The 25473-nt window shown below is 37.4% G+C and overlaps 1 protein-coding gene across 3 annotated transcripts; it reads right to left on the bottom strand.

The window, feature by feature from the left end:
* Positions 1 to 421: 421 nt before the first annotated feature.
* Positions 422 to 25158, bottom strand: jade1 (jade family PHD finger 1). Of its 3 annotated transcripts, none has more exons than XM_030126879.1 (11): positions 24807 to 25158; positions 22173 to 22307; positions 20451 to 20518; positions 17921 to 18078; positions 16241 to 16425; positions 14574 to 14785; positions 13163 to 13330; positions 11764 to 11880; positions 8522 to 9121; positions 6207 to 6324; positions 422 to 2267 (listed from the first exon to the last, which is right to left on the bottom strand). In XM_030126879.1, exons 2-11 carry the CDS (start codon positions 22222 to 22224, stop codon positions 1222 to 1224), a joined length of 2724 nt encoding a protein of 907 aa, XP_029982739.1. In that variant the 5' UTR covers positions 22225 to 22307; positions 24807 to 25158; the 3' UTR covers positions 422 to 1221. The 3 variants fall into 3 exon arrangements, with proteins under 3 accessions (XP_029982739.1, XP_029982742.1, XP_029982740.1); XM_030126882.1 differs by lacking the exon at positions 24807 to 25158 and adding an exon at positions 24518 to 24538; XM_030126880.1 differs by lacking the exon at positions 24807 to 25158 and adding an exon at positions 23814 to 24232.
* Between the last annotated feature and the right edge of the window lie 315 nt (positions 25159 to 25473).

Raw genomic sequence — 25473 nt, 5'->3', positions numbered from 1 at the left:
TAGAGTGGATAATTTTTGGGCTGTTGTACCTCTGGGCCACCACACATAAACAACACACCACCACCAGGATGAACATGTGTACATGAGACAAGAACCACTTGGACATTTATGGAGACGTGGGACCATCAGAGGGGGGGTGGACCAGGACCAGGTGCTGGTGCTTATTTCTCTTAAGACATTTCAGTTTTTTCAAGCTATTCACATCTTTTTTGTTTTGATAGTTTGTAAATGTACATATTTTTACAATTTAATGTAATTTTCATTAAAACAAAGAGAAAAAAAATTGCATTTGTCATTATTTCTAGGTTATTATTTTACTGGTCAGACCACTTCAGATCATACTGGTCTGAATGTAGAACCTGAACTGAAATAAGTTTCAATATAAAATAAACAGATAATGTGAGACAAACCAGACACAGAGTGAATTCCTCCAGAGTTTTTATTCCTCTTCATTTTGCATAACAGTAGTACAGCAGCGGCTGAGGGTACAAAACATTTTTCTTTAACTCTTTTTTGTTTCAGTGTAAAAATAACTCTACTCATACCTCCCACCTGTGCCATCCTCTTGTAGTGCAAACGCTTGAAATCAAAGTTAGGCACATGATGGATACGATATCGCAGTTCAATTACACTTAAGTGCTGACGACATGTCAAATGTCATTGGATCATTCCTTTTTCGTAAATCCCCAGTTCATGGTTAAAGTTGAGCTTCGGATACAGAGTGCAGAAATGACAACAGCGGGCGTTTCCATAGCGATAAAAGGGCAGTTGGACTTCCTGTAATTAGCAAGACGTGATGAAGCTTAATACAAACAAGAGTCTATTTTGTGTTTCAGCTTTTTCGACTAAGTGCAACTGACTCATGGCCACGTTTAATACTATTCCAAAAATAAATGTACATCGCGAGCTTATGGTCCCAAGCAACAATCACATTTTTCCTCAGGTGATGCTTTTGCTTGTAAATATCTGAGCGAGCATTAAGTGGCAACTTGACATCTGTCTAACATCGAGGGAAAAATAAAACTAGCTCAAAATAAAGTAAAAAGTAAAATATTTCCCAAGTTTTACATATGTTACAAATAAAAAATAAATATCAGCTCTGTTTTACTCTAGGCATATTTAGGATTTATCCAGAAAAATAAAGGTACAAAGAGCGACCGTCGTTCATCTCCGACTGACACAGTGCAGCTTATTTCTCAGAGTTTTGGCGCCGGCGCTCCATCAGGACGCCAGGACGCCTCGCCGGATGATGTCCGAGCCGTAGCGCCGGCCGAGCGTGGAGTCGCCCCTCAGCTGGTGGGAGTGGCAGCGTTTGAGGCAGGGCTCCACGTCGCCGTCTCCGGGTTTGGAGTCGGAGGCGTAGCCGTCGTTCTCCGAGCCGGACCGCAGTCGGGTCCTGGGGTACGACGGCGGCTCGGGCGTGTTGGTCAGCGGCCTCAGCAGCGCTTTGCGTGGCTCCGGCACCGCCTCCTGCTCCTCGGTCGAAGGCCTGTCACTCCTCTTGGGGATGCGAAACTTTCCCCAGCTCCGCAGGGGCCCGTTGGCGGCGTGCGACCCGTTGGAAGGGCCTTTCTTCAGCCAGCCGTTAGCTCTGGTGGCGCCGTATTGGACCGCCGCGGCAGATGCCAAAGGGACTCCGCCCCTTTTGCCCATCACTTCATCGGTGAAGTAGTCGTCGGCGTCGGAGTGTCGGATGTCGACCAGCCGGATGGAGACGGTTTTCTCCAGGTGCTTTAATCCCACCCTGCTCTTCTCCTGAACGGCCACGCCTTCCATCTCCTCGCTCTTCCTCTTCCTCCTCTTCTCCTCTTGCTCGTGGTCGTTGTCTCGTTTCCGTCTCGCCAAAGCGTCGTACTCGGGTCCCGCCCCCTCCCTCCTTTGGCCTCTCCTGCTCTCAGGTTTGTGCAGTTTGACAGCGATTGTTTCCTGAATGACCTCCGACCTCTGGAGCTTAGGGTTCTGAACGTCCGGGCCGTTCTCCGTGGTTTGGGTTTTCGTGAAGTTCTCGGCGTCGGCGGGTTCCGACTCCTTGACTTTGGGGCCTTTGCTGTCCCTGGTCTCCGCTAATCTGCCGCTGGGGTCCTTCTTGTGAGTGTGTGCAGAGTCGGACACGCCCCTGCTGTCGTGGCTTTTCCTTTTTTCCTGCTTTGACGAACCTCGTTTGGGTTTGGTTCCAGAGTGGCTCCAGGAAGAGCGCGACTGGGAGCCCTGAGACGACAACCAGCCCAGAGAGAAGAGCTTCTCCAGGTCCTTCGCTGACGGATCCCCTGCAGGAAACACAAAGTACAAACATCAGCCACATCCATAGAACTATACAGCCGAACGATCTGAACCCATAAAGACCCAAATATGGAACTGAGACCAAAACCATCCACTGATATGAACGGTCTAATACACAGGTGTCAAACATGCGGCCCGGGGGCCAAAACCGGCCCGCCAAAGGTTCCAATCTGGCCCGCAGCATGAATTTACAAAGTGCAAAATGCAAAAATTACCCTGAAGATATTAACAGTCAAGGGCATCAAACTCAAAAATAATAGCATAATAACCTCGAAATAATGACTCCAAATTTTCTTCTTGGTTTAATGTGACAAAAGTAATATGACATTATGCCTGTAAATAACGGCAACACCAGTTTTTTGTCTTGGATTTATTGCAAAGAACATTAAATTCTGATATTTTTTAATAATAAAATGTCAATAACCTGAACAAATATGAACAACCTGAAATATCTAAAGAAAAATAAGTGCAATTTTAACAATATTCTGCCTATTTTGTGCCTCGGTAGATCTGATCTGTAATGCACATGTAGAAATCATAAGTTCAGGCAGAATATTGCTAAAATTGTACTTATTTTTCTTCAGAAATTTCAGTTTTTTCCAGTTATTCACAACTTTTTTGTTCTGGATAGAAATAGTTTCATTATTTAATGTTATTTATTGCACTAAAAAATTTGGAGTTGTCATTATCTATAGGTTATTTTGCTATTGTTTTATTGGTCCGGCCCGCTGGAGATCCCAATGGGCTGAATGTGGCCCCTGAAAGAAAATAAGTTTGACACCCCTGGTCTAATACCTGCTGATCCACTGATCATATCAATACTGGTGTAAAATGCAGTTATACCTCAATTATTCAAAGGAGAAAATGTACAAAAACTTGCAAAATGAGAATAAAATGAGTAAAATACTTGAAAAATACTGGAAAAATGAAACAAACTCTTTGAAATATGGCATAAAAGTGGGCAGATCCTTCTAAAGTGAGGAGAATACTGGAAAAATGAAGAGTTTGTCGTTTTCTAACATCCAGAACCCTGTATTTAGTCTGTTAAAACCTCAAAAATCAAAAGCATCAACTGATATAAATGTTTAATACCAGGTGATCCATTAATCCTATCAATCCATGCAAATAATTGGTGTAAAATACAGTTTGTCATCTTTTCATGGTCATCAGATATGACCCATTTGGACGTTCAGAGGCTCCGTAGTTACCATGGAAACACTGTCATCTTCTACAACATTGATTCACCAGTAAAACCCATGGAGTTGGATCAATGACAGTAGATGGACACACTTGTTTTTATGTCCAGTTAATTCTATATTTTACTGAAAAATCACTTTTTCTTAAATTTTTTGTTAAGATATAATAACCTGTAAATTTACTCTGAGCTTTAATGAACATTTACATGATCAGTGAATTAAATATAGGAAACATACATGATTTACACTGAAAAATGCAGAGAATAATATTTTTAATAAATGGTGAAAAAAAATCACGAATGAAAGGTTGAATGTAGAGAAAAAGTAATAATTTGGAAGTTGCTGCAATCAATAAAATGTACAAAAAAAACAAAAAAGTTGAACAAAACGATTACGAAAAAGAACCACAAATGGAGAAAATAATAAATAAAATTAAGATGAACAAATTAACACACAAAATTAACAAAAAAAAACCCCTGAGGAACTAAACAAAATTGTTTGAAAGACAAAAATTCACATCTTTAGTTTTCTGTTTGATATAACCCTCAAATGTAATCTCAGTATGAGTAAAGTACATGATCAGTAAATTAAATATAGGAAAATACATGATTGTCACTGAAAAAAAAAGCCAAAATAGAGGATAATATAATAAATCAGTTAAAGATTAAAAATTACTTGGGCACTGCCATAAAAGTATCACTGGGTGTTTATGGGTTAAATAAGGCAGAAATAAAAATATTAATTTGTGTAACAGGCAGTGATGCACCGTTTGTGTTTGTGTTCATCCTCAGCTGCTGTTTCCTGACATACTTTTAAAAACGGAAATTACCACAAAATACAACAAAGAATCCCAACAGCAGATGTTACAGGTGCTTTTTAACCCATTTTGTTAAATTTATATCTCACATAAAAATACTTCAATCTGTATTGTGTTAGTGTTTATATATGTTTAAATATGAGAGGTTATTTTGAATGTACTGATGTGAGGTTTTATGAGGTAGATGACAGTAAACAGGGAAAAAAAATTACAGAATTTATGGTCCAATTAGGTTCATACTGTCTACTGAACTTAAAAAGATTTGTATTTCTTTTTTGTCAGACAGATGGAAAAAAAGTTTATATATATATATACACACACATACATATACATACACACACACACACACACACATATATATATATATATATATATATATATATATATATATATATATACATATATATATATATATATATACACACATTTTTTTTTTTTAACCTCAAAAGAGCAGGAGACTTTCGTGACCAATTTTTCATCAAATCTGTCAAACCTCAGTCATATCCTCAGTATCATGAATCTGTCAGTCTTTCTGTCATTACTCACCTGAATCTCTTGCATTACAGTGAACAGTTTCTTAGTGCCATCCATCATAAACAAACAATGTGTTTCCAAACAGAGCCAGGAGGTAACTCGGGCATCTTCGGAATTTTGTCGCGACGTGCATTGTGGGAAACGGAGGTTCGCACAGCTGCCTGACAACGACAACGCGACCAAATGGTATTATATGGATGAAACGAACATGATGTGGAAATGGCTGGAGGAAAATGCATAGAGGGAAGGGAGCTCTTGCCAAACCTCCGTTTCCTACAATGCACGTCGCAACAAAATTCCGAAAATACCCGAGTTACCTCCCGGCTCTGTTTGGAAACACATGGTTTGTTTATGGTGGATGGCACTAAGAAACTGTTCACCATAATGCAAGAGATTCAGGTGAGTAATCACAGACAGACTGACAGATTCACAATACTGAGGGTATGACTGAGGTTTGACAGATTTGATGAAAAATTGGTCACAAAAGTCTCCCGCACCTTTAAGGTAAGAAAAAAATTTAAAAAAATAAAATAAAATTAAAAAAAAAAAAAATTATATATATATATATATATATATATATATATATATATATATATATAAAACTTTTTTTCCATCCATCTGACCAAAAAAAAAAAAAAAAAACTACAGAATTTATACACTTTCATTCATTCATTCATTTTCTGAACTTGTTTTATCCTCACTAGGGTCATGGGGGTCGCTTGGAGCCTAACCCTGCTACTTATGGGCGAGTTTATAGATTTGTTTGTATAAATTATTTAAAATTTTTTATTATTGTTAGAGGAGGCAAAAAGAATCAGCAAATTCTCACAATTGAGATTCTGCCAAATGAGCAAAATATAGGTGTTTGTTGACCAACTGACTCCAGTGACGTAAAACTGACTTTAAAGGATCAGTTTAATGAAGTTGTCAACAAATACATGGCATTTAAAACACTACAATATAACAACATACAGATACTGTATATGTGACACTGGTTTTGAATATTACTGATATCAACCAGTAGCATCAGTGTATAAGACAGGGGGTGTCAAACATGAGGCCCGTGTGTCACGTTAAAGGTTTTTTCATAAATTTGTTAGCTTGAAAGATGTTCGAAGATATTGTGATGAATTATTTTTATGTTTATAATGAGGATCGGATAATGTTTGTGTAGATGAATAACAAAAACAAAGTAAAGTAAAAGTAAAACCATCTCACATGCGTTTAAGGTTGTGATGTTTTTAAACAGTTCCAATATTGAACGACACCTGGAACGTCAGTCATGTGTCTTCACTGTCTGAGCTGTTGTCGGTGCATGTTTCTTGGGTTTCGTGTGACTTTCTCTGTTCACACACTAGATGATGCATCTGCAGACTGACCTTTGAGCAGCTCGTGGTCCAGCAGTCGGACCTGGTGCTGGAAGATCTGTTCCTGGACTCTCCACAGCGAACGTTTCATCTTCTCCCTCCGAGTCACCATGTAGGTCAGGTTACGGACCTGAGGAAGCAGGAGAAAAAAAAACAGATCATGATGAGGAGGAAACACATGAGCAGAAACAAAACATGAGGAAAAACTGGTTTGAATAAAAGATGCTGTCCACTTTAAATCTTCTTGGTTGTTATTTCTACTCTAGAGAACAACAAAAACAAGGTAATGCCGTCACTGTTTCACTCCATGTTATCGTAGTTCACGTCATTCCATAGATTTTTTTGGTTATTGTGTCCTATTGTTTTATGCTTATTTATGGTATTTGACTTAACTGTTTCTATCTTATAATTTAATCATGCTTTTAGATGTAAAAAAGTGCTATATACAGTGGTGTGCAAAAATATGACAACACTTGTCAAATCTTAAGAAACTGGTGGTTTATTTTTGTTCTCAGAGCCTGAATTTCACTTTTTTGCCACTGCAAAAGGTAAAGGCGAAGGTACTGAGAATATTTCACCTACAAATTTATTGGTCCAGTCCTTTTTTTTTTTTTAACATTTTACTCTAATATTTAGTGTGGGCCCCCTTGACAACAATCACAGCAGCGCATCTTTCTGGCATTGTGTCAATGTATTTTCTGAGAGTTTCAACCCCAATGTCATTCCACGCTTTCAGAAGCTCATTCCAGACAGTTTCCTTAGATTGTTGCCAAGGGGGGGGGCACACTAAATATTAGAGTAAAATGTAAAAAAACAAAAAAGGATTGGACTGATAAATTTGTAGGTGAAATATTCTCAGTACCTTTGTCTTTACCTTTTGCAGTGGCAAAAAAGTGAAATTCAGACTCTGGGAACAAAAATAAACCACCCGTTTCTTAAGATTTGACAAGTGTTCTAATATTTTTGTACACCACCGTAAATAAACTTTGATTGATTGATTTAATTTTATTCAGACAGGGTTTCTGTAGGTATCAGCAAATCTAATTTAATGCCACTTTAAACAAATTTAACGCCCATGTCCAACTGCAGATACAGTTTTATATATAGTCTTATGTCGGTTTATCGGCGACAGGCTTTAACCAGGTTCTGAATAGTTCCTCCTCCAATCACTTCTGCTGAAACTTGCATTTTCCCATTTTTCCCACATTTGCTAATATTTCGTCCGCTCTTTTGCCACGGCATGAGCACACTCACAGCTCGTCGCATTCCAAGCATCCGGTGTTGTGACTTCACATGTCAGCCATAAACAATAATCAATTAAAGGGTTCTGCCTGTCAATCATCACACTATACTGCCAATTAAAATTATTAAATGTTTGTATAATCAAAATAAATCGTGAATAACAAGGAAAATGTATTTATTTACTCTCCTTGATTCCCACAGTTCTGAGTCATTTCTCACCGGCGGCTGCAAAGTTAGTGATAATTGGTTTCTAATTTCAATATAAATTGTGGGGCTGGAACAGGTGGAACTGAGTCGACTGATGTTAACAGACACATTTAAACACAACACAGCAATCAAGTTTATGGCAACAAAACGTAAGACCAACTATATGAATTTAATACCTTTTAAAGACTTTTTTTAAGGCATTTAATGCAGAATTGTACATTTAAGTCCCTGCGGCAGATCTGGGCAATGTATGGCACATCAGCTGACCCTGACTGGCCCTCATGAGGTCACTGACAAATTAAAAGTCAGTGCAAATACATATCATTGTAATAGATGCAACCAATACAACGGCACTGCTTTTATTTTGGAGGATTGGCTAAATTAATGTTTTCTCACACATACTTTATGTACTTAGCGTAAGGCTTATGCACTGATTGGTTTGTTGGTCAGTTTCAGCCCATGAAGATGTCAACCTAAAGCCAAAAATAGAAATTTCAGAATGCAGAGTTTTTAACAAAACATGGACTTCTAAGTATTTGTTCACTGAAGTCAGAGGTAAAGAAAATGAACTGAGATATGCAAACAAAGCTGTGCTCCACATTTTCATTGTATTGTTTCATTTACTGTTTTTATAGATATACATATTGAGCAGAGCAGCAAGTGTATTGGTCTGGCCCTTAACAACTGTCAAAGTTTGTTATGTGGCCCCACATGTAAATTAACTGCCCACCCGTGCCCCGCGGGAACCCTGATATGCGTTATATTTTTTAATTTTCTCTCCAGACAGATGCTTCAGTTCTGTTTTCCGTTGATTAAACCTTTGTCTTTGTCTCGGTTCCTCTGCTGTTCTCACTCTGCTTGTTGTGGCTGATACGTACCCTCTCCAGATCTTGGCGTAGGTGCGTGAACAGCTGCAGTCGTCGTAGTAACACCTCCTGCTCGCGTCGTGCCAGACTCTCCTCCTCGTCCTTCTTGGGCGTGAGCAGCGGCTGGTTGAAGTTGGCTTTGCGTTTCAGTTTCCAGTACTGGTACAGGAAGTCCACCACCTCCAGCGGCAGCTTCAGGTGTGCGGCCACCTCCTCCGCCTCCACGTACTGGTAGAAGTCCTCCTCCATCTCCTGCAGCTTCAGTTTGCGGAGGTTGACTCTCTTCTCCTGCTGCCGGCTGCTCAGGTTCTCCGGGTCGTTGGTGGCGACTTGAGAAACGGCGTTAAACGACGAAGATGAGGAGGCCGCGGCGGCGTCTTCCTCCCCTCTGACCCGGCCTCTCCGTTTGCTCTTCTTGACTCGGATGCCCTCCTTCTCGTCCTCGCCTCCGGAGTCCTGGTCTCTGGACTCGGTCCCCTCCAGACCCGAGTGCTGGGGACAGTAGGACTTGAACTTGACCTCGTCCTCTTCGGTGAGGATGGTGTTCATCTCGAGGCTGGCGTGTAGGCCGCACGTGACGTGGAAGGCAGTCCGGCAGTTTTTCGCTGAACACTGTGGTGAAAAAAAGTCAGAATTTTACACATTTAACCCTTTAACCCCTGATGTGTCTGTGGTGAGCGTTCTGAATGTATGATTTATTTAAAACATTCCTAAAAATTCAACCGTTTGCTCAGTAGGAAAAATTTCTAATCATGCTGATAGAATAGACCTTGTTCTTTCCATAGACAACTGAGCATGCTCAGTGGACCCCCCACCACCTAGGTAATTGGTCTTTTTTTTTTTTTTTTTTTTTTTTTTTTACACAGTTTTCCTTGTAGTTCTTTGTTTTTACTGTTGTTTGGAGTGTTGTCGTGAGTTTTCCTTCTTTTTTTTTTTTTTTTTTTTTTTTTTTTTTTTAACTATGTTTTTACTGAGTTTTGACCGTGGAACTGCTTTTTTGAGTTCAACCAGATGTCAAAAAGCAGCTGGACTGATTTGGAAAAAAAAAAAAAAAAAGAATACAATAGAATCTTTATTTTGTCAGTAGTAGTTTGTCACACATGTAAGCATGCACCACACACCGAAATTTGTCTTCTGTCTTTAACCCATCACTAGACCATGCATCACACACACTGTATGCTAGGAGCAGTGGGCTCGCCATGTCAAGTGCCCGGAAAGCAAATGGGGGCGGGGGGGGGGGGGTTAAGTGCCTTCTTCAAGGGCACATCAGCCACCAGTTCAGGGAACTGAACCGGCAACCTTCAGTCACAAGTCGACTCTCCAGCCATCTAGGCCGTGGCTGCCCCCCAAAACAAAAACTACTGGGTCCAAATTCAAATCCTTGTTATTCAGTGTGTTCCAGTTCACTGTTCATGTTCAACATCCTAAATCTCTTTTTCATGTACATTTTGAGAGCCTTATTTAGTCCAAGCCTATCAAGCTTCAATTCCTCTCTTTGTTTTTTTTCTGTTATTCCACCTGTTTTGACCCTAAAACACACGGTAAAACAAAACTACTGAAGAAAAGGAACACACACATACTCACAGCAGCCCGATTCATTGAAATAATGTCTCAGGGGTTTAAGGGTTAAAATCTAAAATTGTACATAACTTTCATTTATGACAAAGAGAAACATCAAAGCTCCACAGGTTTAGAAGCTGCAACCTATTTTTAAGTTTTAAAAATGTTTGAAGTAAATAAACCGACTATCTAAACATTTAGTTTTCTCATTGTGTTGTACTGGACATGCAAACCTATTACTTGAGCCTGCAACATTTAGTTGTTTTTTGCAACATCTGTGTTTTATTTAGTGATAGAGAAGGGTTATAACTATAGAGGAACACTAAAGAAAATACATTTTGCAAGAACAAGCCTTAAACAGATGTGGATTTCACATTGTGGAGTGTTTTTGTGGAATGGTATGGCAGAAAATATCAAACAGTAAAAATATTCAATTTAAGAAGACGTATAAAAATGTTATTTTTCACAGGTATAGTATCCAGGAAAAAGACTACCAGTAACAGCTGCTGATAGTGAAGGTTTAATAAGGCCTGTGGTGCTTTGTTTTCTTACTTTTGGGAGCTCAAAATTAATATAATTCTCTGAATTGTAAAAACTGATTAATCCAGTAACACAAACTGAAAAAAGGTGAGCTTATCTTGTCCATTGGGCTTATTTCTTTCTGTATTCTGGAGTGTTCTGTCGAAATCTGTGGGTTTTTTTCTATTCTATTCAATTATAGCCTCAAGATCTTGTTCTTTCTTATATTTGACAAAGTTAATTTTCATCATCATTATTATTATTTACATGTGGTGTGTTTAAAGCAGCAACTAAACCAAATTCATGTAAATATCAATATAAGCAACATCATAATCACTATTTATTTATTATATGTAGTGTTTCCACATTAAAGCCAATGAAGCTGAACCCTTTTCAGTCATATCAGTCTAATTGTTGTAGCTCTGCTTTATTCTGACACCAGAACTCCTACGGGAATGTTGTAATGAGAGGTTTAAAGAGTTGAAAAGACGTAATTCATTTATATTTGATCATGTTTCTTCATGATCAATCATTGATGTTGAACTTATACTCTCAATACTATTAAAATTTACTGTTTAATGATACAAAAAATAACCTATAAACAGACAAAAACAGAACATTGCGTTCTTGAAAACACTTTATTCTGAAAAACTGGGTTGATTTTATGACACTATCAAGCGCTGATTTTACCCGATAAGAAAAACGTGCATATTAGACCCATGTAAACCCTTGGTTCATGTTACACAATTTAAATGTTCGGCATTAATCTTATACAGGGGAAAAGGGTTTCTGGAAGGAAAGAATGGAATGAGAAAAATACTTATTTCCCATTAACTCTATTTTAGGTTACTGTGTATATTTTTACTATTTCTGTCATTTCTCCCCTGTATGAGTATGTTTTTGTTGTTTGTTTCTTTTTCTTTACATATATAGAAGTTATATACGTGATGTAAAATGCTGATAAGATAATGCTGCCTGAAAAATATAATAAAAAGATAATTACAAAAAAAAGAAAACGCTCTATTCTGCAGTGCAGTGAAATGACACCACTTTCATTTTCTCCGTGCAGGCTGCTGCAGGATGTTTTCACGTTGCTACGAGGCTCTGCTCTGCTTTTCACGCCTCATTAAACGTCTCGGTGGGTCTCAGGTGTGAAACGTGAGCGCTGACTTTACCTGGATGCAGGCGCCGGTTTTCTCTTTACACAGGCAGCAGATCAGAGCCCATCTGTTACTGGGAATGTGGGACACGTTGGTGATCGGCTCCATCTTCTCTGGATTCCCAATGCTCACCTGCACAAAACAGCACCAACAGCGCACGTTACTCACAAGTCAGACCAGAGGGAGAAATAATTAATACGTGAATACATTTATACTTAACTCTACTATATAAATGAAGTACACATAGTGCACCATTTTTCTGAATTTCTCAGTTTGTTCGGTGCAATAACTCTAAAAATTAGGATTTAATATGAAAGTTTTCAGTGTGTTCTGATCACTTATATCCAACATTAACTGAATTTACAACTATTATATCCTCCTGAGACCCAGGAAAGTCAAGGTTTTGGGTTTTTTGCAATAAATAAATAAATGCCTTGATTGGAAATGGCATAATGCAACAGTTTTTTCATTTTTTAGGGTTTTTTCATAGAATATTCTTTGCAGTGAACAGCGTTTTTTTTTTTTTTTTTTTTAACTATAACTGTGAAACTCTTGTCTCCTACAGAGAACAAAAATGCATTGCTGGGTCTCAGGAGGAAAAAGAAAAGTCTTATTTGTCCAATTACAGCACCTTCAATGTCAATAACCACATCATTAATCAAGAAACTGACAGATTAATCTCCAGTAAAAATAATCGTTAGCTGCAGCTATAATCCAAACTGAACAAACACTGTAAAAATCCTAAATTAATCACATCAGCTACTATTTAAGGTATCAAACATTTATTTAATCTACTATTTATTCATTTATTTATAGAGAATGAAGTAAAAGTGATGGGACCTGTGTTGGATTTTTAGATTGTTTCAGTTTTGTAAATAACAGGTGAAAATCCTCATTTTAATGTGAGCCGACAAATTATGTATGAAAAGTGTAATTAAAAAATTGAAGGGTGTTAATGTGAGTCGATAGAGTTTTACTGATTTGTTAACGAGCAGCGAAGAAAAGAAATATGAGCAACAGACCAAAGTAGTGGTTGAATCTTTCAAATAACTGCTTCTGGTGGATCACGTTAAAAAACAAATGTAACTCCTACAGGTTGTTTAGAATTGTACAAATATCATTATTAATGGTGAACAGTAAGATCAGCTTGTGACAATGTTACTCAATGAGATATTCAAAAACAATAAATACAATATAAGACTAAAAAATATGATACAAACACAACATCGTTAGCCTGATAGCATAATTGCCGAAGTCATATTTTTGGTCAAATTGTGATATTTGTGTAACTTTACTTTCCTAAAACTGCATTTACATTTTACATCATTGACTATGACCTGAAAAAAAACATGACTTAGGAAATTAAGATACGAGGCCAACGATATATGAGTGTACATGAGGTGGTTCTCTTCACCTCTGGGATCCACAAGGCACAGCTGACGTGGACCCACTTGGTTCCACTTCTGGTGGGTTTCATGGCTCCACCTTTCTTCGGACACAACTGGCACTTTGGCAGGATGCCGAGGGCGCAGATCCGGCACAACCAGCTGCCCTTCGGAACTTTCTGAATGCCGTAACACGCCTAGAGAAAAAAAAAAACAAAAAAAACAGAGGATGGCTGAGCCTCAGACACAAAGCAGTGATCGATCAAAACAGATCAATGAAACAGCAGCGTATGAAGATGAGCAAGTATATGTGCGTGTGAACTGAAACATGAGGACACTTGCTTTAGTTTCATGTTTTTTTTTAACCACAAACAAACTTAAATTTATGACCAAGCTATACTTAACGATGCGAATGATAAGATTTCATATTTATTTTTGATTTATAGTCTGTACCTTCACGAACTGGGGGAGGAAAAAAAAAACCAAACAAAAAAAACATTTGTTGTTGAATAAGCGTCGAAGACCTCTATCAGCATAACAGGAAACCCCTCCCACACATGATCAGTGGATTGCAGACGTCATGAGGTTTTTACATTTGGAAAAGATGAGATGTACGTTAGCAGGATTAACCGCAAAATTCTATAAAGCATGGCAGCCTTTTCTAAAATACACAGAAACTTTTAGAATGAGCACTTTATCGTGACTTTAATACCAAATCACCACTCATCACCTGGATAAGTGTAGGCATTGTACATATTTCATTTCTTTAATTGTTATTTCTTCTATTTTTTTTTTAAATAATTGTTATTTATTTAATGTTATTTTATTTATTTATTTTTGCTTTTGCTATGTTTTCACATCTAGAATTTGTGTAAATACTACGTGCCTCCTGTTCATATGATGTCGTTTGGTATATATATATATATTTACATGTTTATGTTGATATCTAAGTTAGGGGTGGGAACTTATGTTAGGAAGGACAGCAAATATGTACACACTGTATGATGTGTCCATGTTATGCTGTTGAAAATCCATAAATAAAATAATATATATATATATATAAAAAAAGAAGTCTATCAGCCTTTGCTATATAAAAAAAATGCATAATTTAAGAACCTGCAACCAGCAAAAATAAGTAATGTAGCTCTAGAGTTCTCATTTTAATGTTTGCCTTGTTCTGTATTTATTTACTTTGAGTAGAATTTATAAACAAATTAACTACGACTCCTGTTGTTTTTCCATTTTTGGGGTTTTTTTCCCCACAGGAAATCAGAATATTCTCACTCTGTGGAACTTTCACTTGTCAAATAACAAAACAATGAGTAAAATCAGGGTCCTGGTGTTTGTTTTCATGTGTAAAGACAAAGTTGAATTATTTCTGAAGTAAAGAAAACCAATCAGACAACTCTAAAGTGGCTAGTAAATGCTGTAACCTCTGACCTGGTGAACACATATGTTGCACTTGTCGCAGAACACCATCTCGTTGTTGTCCTCGCCGTCAGGGGACTGGCAGACATCACAGACCACGTCCTCGTCGTACTCAATGCCAAGACCCTCCTCCGTCTCAACGGCGTGGGTCATGTTCTCATAACAGCGGTGCTCGAACTCCTCCATCACTCGCTCCATCGTGATCTCGTCCAGCGTCGGCATCGCTGCAAAAAAACAAGACGTTATTGTTCATCTGGCTCCGTCTACACTGGTGTTCAGAGCAGAAGCTGAAGAATTTAAGTAGTATACATTTGATTTTTGAGTTCATAGAGTTTGGGTTAGTTTTACAATTACTTCTACCATTATTTTCTTTTTATTTTAGTTAGTACAATTTATATTCTCCTACAGTTTATTCTTTGTACAGCTTCTTTATTCTTATTCTATTTTTACCTCTTTTTTTAATGCATTACATTTAACAAGGTGAGAGAAACAGTAGTCGCTTTTCCATTGACCCTCAAATTGCGCGAATATTACTTGTGCATAAAAATGTACCTAATGGAAAAAATAATTTCACCAAAACTTGCATTTCCATTAAGTTTTTTTCGCTGGCAAGAGGTGGATTTTCAGGTGTAGCACAATTGGTATATCACACAAAACCGCAATGGAAAAGCTTTTTCCTCAACTAGTCATGTGAATAATAATTAAAAAAAAAAAAAAAGGATGTTGACAGACTAGCAAAGAAGAAGAGTTTTAAAAGAAATGGTGTGTGTGGACACACCAGGATACTGAATCATTTTTTAATTTAGTACGGGATACAGGAGTAATATATAATAATAATGAATATATCTGTAAATCAACATGATATTTACATTCATAACCATGTTTATGGAATGACTTCTCGTGTTATCTCACGACAATAAATAAACAAATCGCACTTGTGATTTAATGGAAAAACCGACATTACACACGTATGTTTTTTCGACATTTAGTAAATATTGGTAAAGTTTTGTACAGATGTCCAATGGAAAAGCCACTAGTATCTCAATTCTCTGTATGTCCTGTACATCAAGTGAACTGACAGAAAAAAAAAAAAATCTTTGAATCTTTTTGAATTTAATTTTTCAAGTTTTATGGCTCAGAAAACTTGTAAGTAAAAAAAAACAAAAAACAAACTTATCATTTCCAAAACAGCTGCCCGGGTTTATCTTTGACAGCTATAATACACTAGATTACAGGTTTAAATATCTTCTCAAGACCCAAAAATGCATTTTTATCCTCTGTAGGGGACAAGAGTTTCACAGGTTTACTTAAAAAAAACAAAACATCAAAAACACTGTCAACTGCAAAGGACATGCCATTAATTTTTTTTTCTTTTTTTAATCTATCTTAAAAAACTGTTGCATTATCCCGTTTCCAATCAAGACAATTATTTAATGTTTAAAAGCCAAAGCCTTTACTGTCCTGAGTCTCAAGAGGATATAATATAATAGGTTAAACAAAGCTGACCCAGAGTTATCTAACCAAAATGACAGCAAACAAAAAGCTGCAGACATATTTACTCCTGCAGTCAACATGTAAACATAGATGTGGTCAAAGCCTGAAATAAATCCGACAAAAACCCAGTGAACCTGAAAACCTCAGCAATCCTGGTGCTTAAACCGGCCTGTTCTGAAACTCACCCATCTCAGAAAATTCCTGGTTGATGATCTGCAGCCAGGCCACGTCTTCCTCGTTCAGGTCGTAGCGGCACATCCCGTCCGCCAGCGTCCGGATGTCCACGTATCCCAACGCCTCGGCGCCCGACGTCCGGATCAACTTCTTTGGCCTCACGAACATGACCTCCTTCCCTTTTTCTGCCAAAACCCTGCACAGCAAAGCCAGAGGCGCGTCAGTTTACCGCCCCGTGTATTCCACATCATCCAAAAGTCATTTTATCATTTTATTTAGTCTGTTTTTATTTATTCATTTATTATTATTGCCTCAATATTTTCATACTACAACTTTATTCTATGTAGAAACCGTCAATTTACACAGAAGAGCTTGATTATTTCTATTATTATAACCTTTATTTAACCAGGAAAAAAGCTCACTGAGATTAAACATCTTTTTTTCAAGAGTGTCCTGGCCAAGACAGCAGCAGAAGTTACAAAAAAAAATTGAAATCACAACCATACATTTCCACTAGCAATATACATCAAACACAATGAAATTCAGCTCTAAAACCACACATAAAACACTGGACTAAGACCATACATATAAAACAACATCACTAATTTAAAAGGTTCTAAAAGTATAATCAACAATGTTCCTTAAAAGTATCTCAAAGCAGAATCTGGTTCAATCAGTTAGAAAAACATCTACATCTGGATTGATCCTTTTCACATTGATTTAGAAAGACTTTGAATGTATTTAAAGAGATTGTGATTTTCAAATAAACAGAGTGATTTTCCTTGTTCTACTTGTTATTACAATGAATATCTGTGAGTTTTTGGATTGTCTTATGATCCAGTCAATTAGGGGACAGTAATTAGGACATAACCTCTGAAAAATTGTGCAATAACATTTCAGTTATTTGTGCAATAACTACCTATTTATTCTCTCATTTTACACTTATTTATTTCACTAACAGCACTACAGCACCGCACCAGTATTCTATAACTTATTTTATCTCGGGTGTTTTAGATAACACTTGAGATCACATTGTGCTGAATGTGGACCCTGAAATAAAATGAGTTTGACACCCTTGGACAAGAGCAATGAAATCCACCATAAACAGTAAGAAAATCTGTTTATCAGTGAATATTTACACAGGTTTGTTGTTGTTTGTAACCACTTGAACATGGTGGCACTAACAAATTCAACCATAAACCTCTCCTGTGATAAATAGTTGTGGTTACAATATTTCTTACGTTTTATAAAGTTTTTCAACCTGATTAAATGAAAACGTTTTAAGAATATAAACACATCATATTAGATCATTTTATTTAGTGTCCATGTGCACAGTTCAGTATGAATCTTGAAGTAGGATGACGTCAATGAGGAAAAACATGGGATTATTCATTTTTGTTCCGATCCTTTTTTATGCATCAATGTGTTTTTTTGAACTGCAATAAAGCATTAAGACACAAAAGAGTTTTGTTTTTCCACCTCCATGTCTCTGTTCCTCCTTAAATATCATCTAATGTTACCAACCATGCAGGGAAATTCGATTTAGTCCAATATCTTTCTGGTTGGTATCAGTCTTTACATGATTATCAGTAAAGAGTATCAATGGTTACATCACTCCTCTGAACCTGACTCAGAATTGTTTATGATGCTACACATCCACTTGTGGTCTCCAGTGGACGGTCCACTCCTACCTGGTGACCGGCTGAGGGATGGACTGTGGACTGACGGGGACCTGGACGCCTTTCTCCCACTCCTGCCTCCACGGGTCGGCGAGGACGTAATAATCCTCCGGGTTCAGCTGGTACGAGTCGTGCACCTTCATGGCTGTGATCAGGTCCGTTCTGAAAACCTGTAGCGGAGTCGGAGAAAACGGTTGATGAGAGGACAACATGTTTTATTTTACTGTGATTCGAAGTGGACGCTGGTTGAGTTTTTTAATTAAAATGTTATCTTAAAACCACCATTCATTCATCATTCTCCTAAAGCTTAGAATCTTTTTAAAGTGCCTCGAAATGTGTCATCAATTAAGTAACATTGACTTGAATAGAATACACTGAATAGAATATGTTGTGGAAAAAATACTCTGCTCATTCGTCCTCAGAATAAGAAATGATCATTAGACGATCAGTGTCTTTTCGGTGTATTTTAATTGGAGCTCCAACAAGGTACAGATCATACAGAGGCAAAAGCTGTCTGCAGGAGTGTACAAAGATTGCAGTCAGTCATTGCCTCTTACATGAAACTAATAAAAAAAAGTCTGTGCCAGGCCAAAACGTCTGGGAGTACAGGACGAGATAAAGTTGTCGTGATAAATGTCTGTGAGAAAGCTCTTCTCAAACCCAGGTGTCCATGTGTCCTTGAGCATCCGACTAAACACAAAGTACAACATGTGTTCAAACAGTTCAAACAATCTTATATGTATTAATATGGAATATATGTAAACTTGCCATTACAAATAGAATTGCTTTTGTATATTCCATTTGAACTTTACTTTATATTATATATTTATATTTTTATACTTCAAGTCTATTTTGTTTGTATTTATACTTTTATCTGCCATGACAGGGGATTGCTGTCAAACAAAATTTCATTGTATAATAATCATATGCAATGACAATGAAGAATCTATCTAAATAGTATAGAATAGATCTTTATTATCACTGCTACGGGAACAATGAAAATCTGTTTAGTAGCTCTGTTCAAACACTTAAAATGCAAAAAGACTGTGTAAAAATATCACACAAAATACTGAGAAATACAGGCAACATACAAAAACTATAAGGTAAAGTATTAAATACACATATACTACTAAAATATTACTAAAAACTACTCAACTACATAAAAAGCTGACTCTATACTACAGATAAAAGAAATATATACAACATATAAGGATATATACAGGCAGTATAGGAGATGAAAGATAGAAATAGAAAATATTCGCTTATTAGAATTAACTTTGAGTCTGTACATCTGATACTAGACAATATAATTAAAAACTGCTGTTATAGTTACAATGATTTTATGAATGAAGGCATCAGCTTTGGTCAGTTACTACATTATCACATGTCCACCATTTAAAAAGTGCTTTGTATTTGCAAGAAATGCAAGATGTAATGATTCATTACAAAATCAGAGTAAATGTACAGCGTACTGTACTCAGGCTGTTTATTATAAAATCAAATGAGTTATTACAAAACATGGACGCTGACTGTATAATCAAATGAATCATCACAACTTCCATTCCATATTTACATAATGGGTTATAGTTACAGAAGAAGATCTGGATTTATTACTAAAATATGGAGAAAGAAATAACACTTAATTTTTAAAAGCATAAATTTAGCTTAAAAAAGTAAGAGTTTGTAGAGTTGTTTAAATGGAATAAGAGTAAGAGTTCATGCAGGTTTAATTAAAACCACCACAACAAATGAATCTAAAGCTAAACTATGATTTGTACTCAACGTAGTACTTTCTTCAACCTGTTCTGAGGCTGAAATACAGATAAACACCTTGTTATTCATGTTTTTAAAAAGCTGCTTAGATTTCTTTTGTTGTTCTGGTTTGTATGGAACCTGCATGAACTCTTACACAATTAAAAACTCTGCAAATTATTTTTTTTTTTTTTTTTAGCTAAAACAATGCTTTTAAACGTTTCAAGTGTTCTATTCCTGGGTTGTTCTTTCCATATTTTAGTGATAAATCCACTACATTATATAAGTTGCTAAGTTTAATTTGATTATACAGTCAACGTCCATATTTTGTTATTAAACTATCACCTTTTATAAAACGTGATGAACATGGCATTTTTCCCTGTGTCAGCATCTGAGCAGGTAAAAAAAACACTACCACGCTGAGCGCAGATGGTCAAACATGAACCAGCCAATCAGGAGCCTACTGAGTCCAGAGTCATTGTTTTGCTTTAATTTGATTGGCTGACAGTCAAAGGAGGCGTACTGAGGCCTAGAGGAGCCAATTCCACAGAGCGCACAGCAGATAACAAGCACAGGCTGACAGAACATGTCATGACTTTATCGAATTAAGGCTCATTCAGAACAGATGCTTTAAGAAAAGTTAATTAAAAACACATTTTAGTGGAGAAATGTGGTACTTCAAGCTCATTCAAAAGAAATTTACAAAAACTAAATCTAAAATAAACCAGATAAAACAGAAAACAGAGCATATGAACTGTATAAATCCTGCGGTGAAGAGACGGTATCGTACCTCGGAGGGTTTCTGTCCGGTGCTCCTCCTCGGCTGCGATGAGTGATGCGACCAACAGGTAGAATTACCTGAATGACAAACATCATAAACAGTTACACATCTCAACATTTCTGATTAATATCTTGCAGATGTTCCTGCTCCTGGTGCTGCTGCTGTGGATTTCCCCTGAACTGGATCTGAACTAAACCAGTGTCTCATTTGTTTAGTCAAAATAATGCAACTGGCATTTTCTGTTTTGAGTTTCATTTCAGTCTTATTTGACTTTCAGGGTTTTTTTGTTTTAAGAAAATTACACAGCGGCAGCTTTTAAAAGTCCCCTGAGTCACTGTTGAAGTGAAACATAAGCTCATTGTTTCTGCTTTAAAAGGTTATGTAAACATCATTTACACTTAAATGATGGATTTTAATTGAGTTTGAAACTCATCTTTGTTTGTGCTCGAGTCTGAGGTGTTTTTAAGAATTGTGAAAATTGGTTTTGTCTTTCCTCTTTTTCCATTTTCAGTACATTTCACCTGGATACTGCATATTATATTGACTTGAATTACTTAACCAGGTTTAAGGAAAATGACAAACTCCACCTCTAAAATACATTATATTACCTTTAACTTTACATAACTTAGTCCTTAAAACAATATTGACAGCTTATTCTGTTTTTTATTATAACTGATGCTATATCAGACTGATGTTTAATAGTTTTCCTTTTGTATTTTTCATTTTCATTCTTGACAAACAATAAAAACTATAATTTCATACAAGTTGTGTGACAAATGCATCAATTAATGACACAGTACTAATATTTTCCACCCCTACATTTAAGTCATATTTTAAAGGGATAAAAATTAAACCACAATAAAGTATGCATGAACAATGAATAAATTATCAACAAAAAATATAAATGGATGATTTTGCTTTTTTTAATGGCACAAATGTCATTTCTAATTAAATGAAACAACATAAAAACAAAATATACTTTTACACAAACCTCTTAAAACAGCTTTTTTTTTTTTTTTAATTTCCCATCTTACGAACCCATACACAGCCTATATTTGAAATACAGCTGATGTCTGATAATGAATGCAAATTAAAAATACATAACAAAAAAAGAGCAGCAAGAAACAAGATGACATGAATTGGGAATAATGATTAACGTCTCTTTGTTTCCATCTATGAAAATTCCAAACCATTACACCCTGCCAGCCTGTAATTGGCCACTGACTGACATTTTGTACACTGTGGTAAACCCCACCCATCTGAGGTTCTGCAGATAAACAAACCCCACCAAGTGTATTGACTGTGGTCTGGCTTGAGCCTGTTTGTCTGACCTGTCAGGGTGTCTCTAGAGGTCTAAATGCACCTCCTGTCCTACAGATCTATTGTTTTTGTCCATCTGTTGCACTTCTTTCCCTTTCTCTTTCTCCCTGAACATGAAGTACATATTTATGGACATGAACAGAAGCAAGAAGTGACTCCTCTGACAAACTGAAAGCCAACACGTGCCTGTAGTGGTTAGTACAAGTCCCAGGCTGACAAAAATATCTATATAAAACTATGGTAATATTTAAGGCTCAGAGGAATAAAAGGGTAATGAAGTCCTTTTAGAGCCTCAACTTCTACTTTCACTTGCGAAATTGAGGAAAGTGCCAGGCTTGTACTGACCTCATTCGGGTCTATATTTGGGCCTGGTATGAATGAGTCAGCAGCAGACACAATATTTTTGCTTACTTCCATTGTCGGAGTCGTCACCACTGCTGCTCGGATGCCTGTTCCTCTTCATCGTTGTCTGTCTGTGGAGCTCCAGCGTAGGATTACTTCACAAACAGACAAGTGGCTCGGTTGTAGAAGGATGTGAGGGAGGGGCTGCAAAATAAACCGACAAAAAACCAAAATGTTTAATGTTACGAAGTACTTGATTCATGGCAAATGCTGCAAAATTACATCATTACACATGACACTGATTCAAATAGAAATGACACAGAAAACATTAACATTAAGAGCAAAGTGTCCATCAGGTTAATAAACAGAATAAAGTTGTTTAAGTGGTTAATTATAAGTGACACATGTTCAACAAAGGCAATAAAAAAAAGCCATTATGTCACTTGATATTTAACTTAAAAAATATTACATAAAGTAAAAGGGTAAAAGACAGCAATGAAGTATATTAAGAAGATTTACACATCCCAGCGTCTAACAGAATAGTTTGTGGATGAAAAACATCTCTTAGAGTAGCAAAAATAAATCTTCAACTGGAGCTATGTGGTGTGGGTATCTATTTTCTTTTTCTTTTTTTTTTTTTTTTAACTCTATATGAGTATAAAACCTGCAGCGATTCCATCAACACCAAAGCTGTGTACAAGATGGGATGAGCAGACTCTATTTTGTGAGGAAGCTAAGATGTGGTGAATGTTATCTACTGAATTGTTATCCACTGAGTGAGCAGTATCAGTGCCACAGATGCCAACAGAAAAAATAAACTCATGTCAAGCCTGAAGCCATTATGGTCAAAATGTGGAGATGTTTGATATCCCACAACCTCTTATGAGTCACTACAAAAACAGCAGAGCTCACTTTACGGCTGACTCATTTCACATAACTGCCCTAAAGAAAGTTACAGTCAGTCGTTCTTACGTTTCATCAGCACAATAACTCACCACAACTACTATTCAAAATACTGTTTTTAACATTTCATAGAGCTTTGGAAGAAATGAAGACAAATAAATCCAACACCTGAACCATATAACTTCCAGAATGTGATCAAGAGGCCAAACTGTTAGCATTTTTGCACCAGCCTCAGTGAAAACAAGTAGCGAACAGGAAAAGTACACCAGAATGTTTGAAGGCTATGAATGAAAATCAGCAGGCTTTGATGAAGTTGTGTTATTTAAATTGATTATCAGTCTGTTTTCTTTGCATCATTTGAGTTTTGAAAACACTGCATTTTTTGACGAGCTGCCAGTTTATTAAACAAATGCTATCAGATGAAAAATACTATCAGAAATTCACAAGATAAACGACAATGTTAATCTTACTCAAGCACACTTACATAAAACCATAAACCTGGTGTATATTAGTCATTGCAATTTTTATAACCTCTTCTTTTAACTCTTTACTCTCTTAAATATTATTATTTTTTTGGATATTCACTATCTTGTTCTGTAGCTCTGCGATTCTGCTTTTAAATGTATTACTGTTTAACTACTACAACATAACAATCCGTGATCAACGAAGTTCATCTGTTTATCTAGGAATCTGATTTGTCAACGCACCAAACCCTGCAGGGATGAGTACACACCACACAACCTATTCGGCAATGACAACAAGTTGCCACATACAACACAAACACAAAACAACGCATTTGAAGCTCACCTAGCGGCTTGCAAAAACATCAGCCAGGACTCTCAACTAAACCCCCGACGATGGAAATATCTCAGGGACTGCTGCCAGCAACGGTGTTACCTGCTAACTCGTTTAGCTGGCAAAGCTAACTACGGGCTAGGGCTAATTACGGTTTATGTGACGCCCATTCTTCCAGCAGACAAACCTAGCGGCTAATTAGCGGCTAACTTTAGCAAGTTGACAAAAGCTGTTAAACGTCACACGGAAAACATGTTTAAATTAAAGTTGTGTGGTCGACGCAATGGCATATGAATTCACTTTGTTGGAATGGGATAAATCAATTTTAAACTAGAACGCGGAGCTGACGTAAGAGGCTAACGTTAGCCAGGATGCTAATGTTATGCAATGCGCGGCCCACAGTTACAGCCGGCGCCTCACGTGAAAATATTTATAATTTTCAGGAAGATACTCCGCTAACACTACGACTACATTCCACTAACTCATCTAAACCTCCCAGTGACACACATTAAGTAAATTTGTGCACGCATTTTCACAAGCGTGTCAATTCTAGATTACGTTAGTAGTTAGTAACATTAGCCTGAAGCTAACCGCTACACGCAGAGTTGTTATTTAGCATTAGCCACAAACGTTGGCTCTTACGTTGGCTCCGCTTATGAAATCCCACAGCCGATCTGTCAAAGGTTAGGGGTCAATAATTGATCCAAAGAATCTACCTGAATTCAGCGATAGCATAAGTCTGCAGATATTGAATACACAGGTTGTTCTTTTACAGTGTGTTGTCGCCGTTAGCAGGGCACAGTGTGGCACATTTACCAGAGCTCCACAGGCTGAGGTTAATCTTTGGCGCCATTTTAAATGATGTCGCGTTTTCCTAGCGGACTGCTGCTAGTGCAAGCACACCAGGGTTAGAAACTAGCCCCAAAAGCCCCGTGAGAAGACTCTGGCACATATGCATCTGAAGTAAATCCGTGTAGAGTATAAAATAAAGTGGACAGTACGTACAGAGCACGTCAGGCCGATGCGAGCCGGGCTTTTGAGTTTGATGCGAAGCGCAGTTTTTGCCGTGAGTTCCGCTTGACCCGCATTCCACATACACAAACACCGAGCCGGGGAAGGAGGAGGAGGAGGAGGGGGAGGAGGAGGGTACCCAGCCCGGAGCGGACTGCAGCTTTGCCCGGCAGACACCGGAGGGCAGCACACGCCTCGGAACGGGCTCCGGTACCGACGATCCCACAGATACGACCGCTAATGCAGGGAAATATGCAGCAGTTTTATGTTTCCAGAGTCAGAGCACAAACCCCAGGGAGGCCGCTGCCAGTCTGAGTGTAAACACATGCTTAATAATTTCCTAAATGTGCATGACGCAGCTGTCCCAGTCACTCCTTCTTTGGCAAAGTACACCCAGCTCTATCTGTTAAAGGGACAGGAGCCTGTGCAAGTACAAGTAGTACCTGGGAAAGTACTGCAATACATGCACAATTAAGGAAGATGCAGGACTAAAAGGATGAAATATAAAAGTCATAATACAGCAGAGGAAATACTGCAAGAAAAACTGAAGTATGCAGGCAACTGAAAGAATGAAAAAGTAAAAGTACTAATACAAACTAAACTTAAAGAGCATCATCGAAATACAAACCACTAAAAAAACAGAATATAGAGGTACAACATA

This window comes from Sphaeramia orbicularis, chromosome 22 (assembly GCF_902148855.1).
Source record: "Sphaeramia orbicularis chromosome 22, fSphaOr1.1, whole genome shotgun sequence".
In the NCBI taxonomy this organism is placed as follows: Eukaryota; Metazoa; Chordata; class Actinopteri; order Kurtiformes; family Apogonidae; genus Sphaeramia; species Sphaeramia orbicularis.
This window is presented reverse-complemented; position numbering and strand designations above follow the sequence as displayed.

Coding starts and splice junctions, on each gene's coding strand:
- jade1 (XM_030126879.1), bottom strand. CDS start 22,224: ATGAAGAGGAACAGGCATCCGAGCAGCAGTGGTGACGACTCCGACAAT. Junction 11,881..13,162: donor GTGCCTTGTGGATCCCAGAG/GTGAAGAGAACC, acceptor TGTTTTGTGCAG/GTGAGCATTGGGAATCCAGA. Junction 2,268..6,206: donor GGACCACGAGCTGCTCAAAG/GTCAGTCTGCAG, acceptor TGTTTCCTGCAG/GGGATCCGTCAGCGAAGGAC.